The 5672-nt window shown below is 32.7% G+C and overlaps 1 protein-coding gene across 1 annotated transcript; it reads left to right on the plus strand.

Annotated features, from left to right (window-relative positions):
* Positions 1-618: 618 nt before the first annotated feature.
* Positions 619-3669, plus strand: LOC134268738 (ficolin-2-like; the record flags this gene model as incomplete). The annotated part of the gene is made up of 3 exons (XM_062750975.1): positions 619-786; positions 1454-1573; positions 3590-3669. Coding segments are annotated over 3 exons (368 nt in total), but the record flags the coding sequence as incomplete, so codon positions are not given.
* Between the last annotated feature and the right edge of the window lie 2003 nt (positions 3670-5672).

Below are 5672 nucleotides of genomic sequence, written 5' to 3' on the forward strand. Positions count from 1 at the left end.
GGAAATATATGTACGAATTCGATTGTTCAGGGCATATGGATTTAAAAACATTATATTTGTGATATAATATAAAACTTATTTCAAAATGTTATATAATAGTATCTATTCATTGTATATGGTTTATCGTCCCTCTCTGAGATATTTTCACTAATTATGAGATGTCTGTTTTATTGAAATAACTAACAATGTTCTTACTCAAGAGTCCATTTGAAAAATACAAAATCAGACATTCACAAAATAAGAGGAAGGATCAGGTGCCATAAATGACGTCACATATTAAATGATTGTTCTATAGGCAATTCAAAAACGCAGGAGTGGATCAGTGAGTTTTACAAAACTTGGGCGGAGTATAAAACAGGCTTCGGGAACCCGGAGGACACGTACTGCATTTTTAAACACAATTATTAGTTCGTTATAGTTATGTAAATTGTTGATTTGTTTAGTTATATTAACTTAATTTTTGATAAGTAAAAGTTAGAATTGAAAGTTCTCCATATATTTTCTTGTAATTTGTATGATAATTATATACCTGTGTTTATGGAAACTGTTTTTGTATAACACTGCAACAATTTTATATCATGCTTTGGCTTTGTTATATAAACATGATGTATTTTAAAGGAAATGACGTTATTCACCAACTTACAAGGGGAAGAAACTCCTCCCCCTACGTGTCTATAACATTACAAAATGATACACGATTGTACCAACTTTATCATCAGTTCTCTGTTTCTGATGAAGCCGGTAACTACAGACTTTTTCTTGGAGGGCCAGTTAACGGGACATTGGGTAAGATTTAATTAAAACAAACGTTAATAATAAAAGCGAAAGATGCACTGAAAGGTTAAAAAGGAATGAAGGCAAATAAAGTTAATCCTACAAAAACAAATTTACCCTTTTCTAATCAGATCTCACCTTCCTTGTTTTTATGCAGCAGTAAATCGTAAAAACCTTTATTTGTGGTTTTGTTGATTTAATCTCAAGACCACCCTCCTAGTGTTAATTCAATACAAGTCCAGCTGTTGACAAATAAGTAGGTGGTACAAAATTTTAATGAGTCCTATTAAGAGTCAATGCATTGCAAAGACTATAATTGGTACACAATCGATGTCGATATCAAATTCAATTCGTCATTCATACAATGTTGGAAGATATTTTTCAATAATTGTTAGCATTCTATTTCACTATAAATTCACTAAGGTCGTTTTTTTTTCATTTCCACAATCATGACAAGCGTCATAATGATTTTTACTCTTGACCCAATCACCAATGTTTTCAAAGATCCGGATATGCTCTGATACATTACCAAATGCGTATCATAAAGTGAGACGTTTTTAGGCGTGATAACCGATCTTTGCTTTCAAATGTTTACCAACGCAACGTTTGATGCAATTCTACTTTTTTTAACATCACTTTTATCTAATTATATAGATTGCCAATTTTTTATTTTTTTTAGGTGACAACATGCTTAACACTCGACGACCCGATAGCACATTAAATGGGATGTCCTTCAGTACCCCTGACCGAGACAATGACCTGGGCGCGGATCGTAGCTGTGCTGCTGTTTTTAAGGGCGGTTGGTGGTTCCGGAACTGTTACTCGGCCTTCCTGAATGGCCCCTGGTCCGGGAATGGTTATCTCCCTAACCCCGGTAGTTAACGGAGAGGAGAAAAAGGAAACGGTCATGTTGGTCAGAGCAAACTGACTGTGACAGGACACTCTTATATTGATATGGTCAAAATGATTATTGAATAAAATTTAAAAGTTTACATGGAGCAGGTGTATTATTTAAAAGCCGTTTAAACCCCAAAACAGGCGCATATTATCTTACACAATAAATGTACCTCATTACATAAAAAATATATAAAAACAAATTATAGGATTGTTTCAATATTTTATAACAACAATCCTTACATGGAAAATGCAGATCATAAACCTTATTGACAAACAGTAGTTCCTACGGAAGTTAAGGTCTGTTGTGAAGTAAATTTTTGAAAATAATAATTTTATCGGATATATTCAATAAAGAAGATAATTCAAACCCGAGTATTTTTTTTTCTCTATTTAGTAGAAGCCTTAGCCATAATACATCTTTTCAAGAAATTTATTGAATATGATTCATACATGTAAAAATTTTATATTAAATATGCATATTTTAAGAATAAAAGAAAAATGATTTTTATAAAGGAGCTAAACTATTGTCCGTGTACAGGTAATACATTAATACATGTACTTTGTTGTGAAAAAAATACTCGGGTTTGTTCTTCATGATATAAACATGCAAGGATAAATTTATTTTTTAAAGGGGATTTCACGCGTTATCAACAATGATCAACATAGGATTATTTTTTGTGTGACCAAAAAAAATTATTTTTTTAACTTTCTAATTTTGATATCTTTTAAAAGAAAAAGACTTTGGGGATATAATTTGACAAAAGTTCAAACTATTTAGGGAAATTATTTTTCAAGAAGAAAAACGAATATATATTTTTAGCGATTATAATCGGACCAAGCGGCTTTAATGTATTTATAAATTTTTTATTATTTCAATCCCTTAAAAGGGGGATGGGGGCTAACTCCGTTTATATCAGTGAATATATAATTTTTTTTTTTTACAAAGAAAAAATGCCCCCATGTAGCTGCTAGGAACATGTCAATTTTGAAAAGAAACAACTTACCGAATTTCAAGAATAAAATTCGTGCACATATTTGAATAATTGAAAATTGGAACCTGACTAGAATTTCATGTCATTGTACATCTTATGATAAAAAAAATTACTAACAAGTGATGAAAACGTAAATTTAAATTATTTTTTCGCCAGTCGGCAGAACTTGTATATAAGTTTAAAAAAATTATTCGTATGAATAGCACATCGGTAAAACGTTAAAAAAAATAAAAAGAATTGCAAGGGATAGGTATAGGGAAGGGGAATTTTGTAAATTTATGGTATGAGTGGCCAGTACACAATTATTGCCCTTATGGAAACGTGTGACATTAACAAATGAGTGATGGAAAAAGCCCTGTTCATAAACATAAATTCGTAACAAAAACCAAGGGTCGTGTTAGCCATCGAATTTATATTCACTTGTTGCAAACAACACAAATTTGCAATTTATATACACCGTACTTGAATCTATTAAATTACGTCTGTAGCACAAGATAGTCTGTCTGAAACTTTTTGTGTCCCCCTAAACGGGGGAGTTATACTTCAATGCTGAACTGGATTGATCAGCATACTCAGAATTAGAAAAATTCCCTAAATGTTATGTCATAACATTCTTTGACAACAACCAAGTCCTTGTAAGGAACCGGAGAGTTCTCTTTAGCTAAGGTTTACTTAGCACAGTTACAACTGTTTTCATTTCTTTTTAAAACCACCTTTTGATTCACAGACAATCCATACCCTTTCTCCATGCAAGATCAGACTGTAAATTCTTAAATTTTCAGATGGTTTCGATGAAGTTTTAAATATAAAAGATTACAGACATTTTTTAAGATTATAGAGAAAACCATTTTAGCGCTAATAAAGAACAAAAAAAAAACCAAACTGTGATAAAATAGAATGTGAATTTGATTCCTTTTCTTTTGTAGACCATATCCACAAAGATTCTCCGTCAATTCTCATGGGTAATCCAATTTCTGTCATCCCCATCTCTATTTTGAGTCCGTGAAAACTCTCACAAAATCTTTAAAAAAAAATTATTCAAGACCTCAAGGACATCCTTGTGGAAAATATGGCAAAAAGGTTTATGCCCACTTTATTTAAAAATCAAATGTGCATAAATATTTCAAAGTTTGTATCGTTTCAATTACCAATCATAATTTCGTACATTATTTCATCTCTAGTAGAAATGACCTGTCAATTGATTACACACATATCAATCACTTGGCAATATTCTTATCAATATTTTAATGTAACAGCTGATATCAAACTTTTGTGGTAAGTTGTAGGCTTGGAGTTGGCAAAACTTTTGGGGTACTGGGTATGCATTAGCAAAAACATGGTAAATTACGTACTACTTAGCAAGTTACGACGAATTTAGGTAGTACCTACGTACTACGTTACGACTGTTTCACTAAAGGTACTTAGAACTGTCGTAAATAATCGCACCTTACGTACTACTTAATTTTACCGGAAGTAAAAAAATAATGGCAGACTAAACACTTTCTAAAATTAAGAAACAGAGGAAGAATTTTACGGCAAGGGAAGTAGAGGTCCTGGCGGATGAGGTTTGCTCCACAGAAGGACGTAAAAACTAATCAAAAGAAGAACGAGTGCTGGAAGAACATTTGTTTCCCTGTGTGTATACAGCATTGTATTTATAAACATTTTATGCTCTGTTTACTATTTCAGTATATTAATATAAAATGTATGCATACGTTTTTAATATTTTTTTAAGTAGGTCAATATGTACACGATATCGCTATAGGTTGTCCATGATGCCCCCCTCCAATCGATTACTTAATCATCATGACACATCTCAAATAGTTGATAAAAAATAATAATGAAGAGCTTACAGTGAAGTAGCCTAGTTGAATATCACATGCTAGTAATTAATTTTGCAATCATGGAAAGGGACTCACGAAAAGGAGAAAACGAATACTTACCAAAACCAATGCAATGATGAACGAAATCGTCTGCATGTTTACCTTTTTAAGCTTGACACTGAGAATATCCTTTATGAATATAAAAATATTGCATAGCTATTCGGGCTTTTAGTTCTATTTAATTTTACCTTTTCGGTACAGCACTCATTGCGATTGCATGGAAACCAAACTTCGTCCTTGTTGTCTCGGCATCACCAGTCGGAAACTTGATGTTGGTGATTGTCCGACACAAGATATTGATAACATCGTCTATAGACCTAATCAAAATTTTATATCTATAAATTTATCATAAGGGCATTTTTAAAGCTTACCTTCTCTTTATCGATGGACCAAAAAATGGACCAAATTAATCTCTTTTTTTTTAAATCTTCAAGCCTTTTCAGGAAATGCTCTTTTATTTCATAACAATTTTCTTCTCATCCCTTCAACGGCTGTATTTCAATTTTCGTTTCTTTTCTGCCTTTACCAAGTTCTTTCTCTTCCATTTTTTCATGAGTTGGGAGAGGAAGGCAATTCCAAGTTTTTTTGAAAAGGGCCCATTCAAATTCAATTAGACTTCTAGTAAAAAACATAATTTTATAATCCTTGTATTTAAATACCTGCCAAACAGATGCTTTCGATATTCCCAGAGTGTCTCCAATAAGCCACTCTCTGCTGGGAGCCGAAAGCAAGGAATCTTAAAGCAGCAAACACTTGCAGAGAGGCTCAGAAGCTCCAGATCTTTTTGTTGGTCTTCTAGGCAATATTCAGACCATGCAATAATTCTGATGATGGTCATTCTGTCTAATCGGTAACGATGGATAATATTGATGCCGTCGTGGCACATAATGTCGTCATTTCTTATCATTCATCTCATCCCTTCTGGTTGCGATTGTAGTGATTGTAGTATATTCATGTATATATCAGGTTTCGAGATAGGTATGTAATGCATAGTCTCAGGTTTACGGGCTTTGCGCCGATTAGTCGTCAGCTGACGTTAAATATGCGTGATTATTATTGCTGGTTTATGCTGCAAGTGTTCTACACCAATTTTTGTAGAAAAACATCAAACTCAGTTATTCATCTT

The sequence above is a fragment of the Saccostrea cucullata genome, unplaced genomic scaffold, assembly GCF_032062105.1.
Source record: "Saccostrea cucullata isolate Sc308-1 unplaced genomic scaffold, CSIRO_AGI_Scuc_v1 ctg8667, whole genome shotgun sequence".
Lineage (NCBI taxonomy): Eukaryota > Metazoa > Mollusca > Bivalvia > Ostreida > Ostreidae > Saccostrea > Saccostrea cuccullata.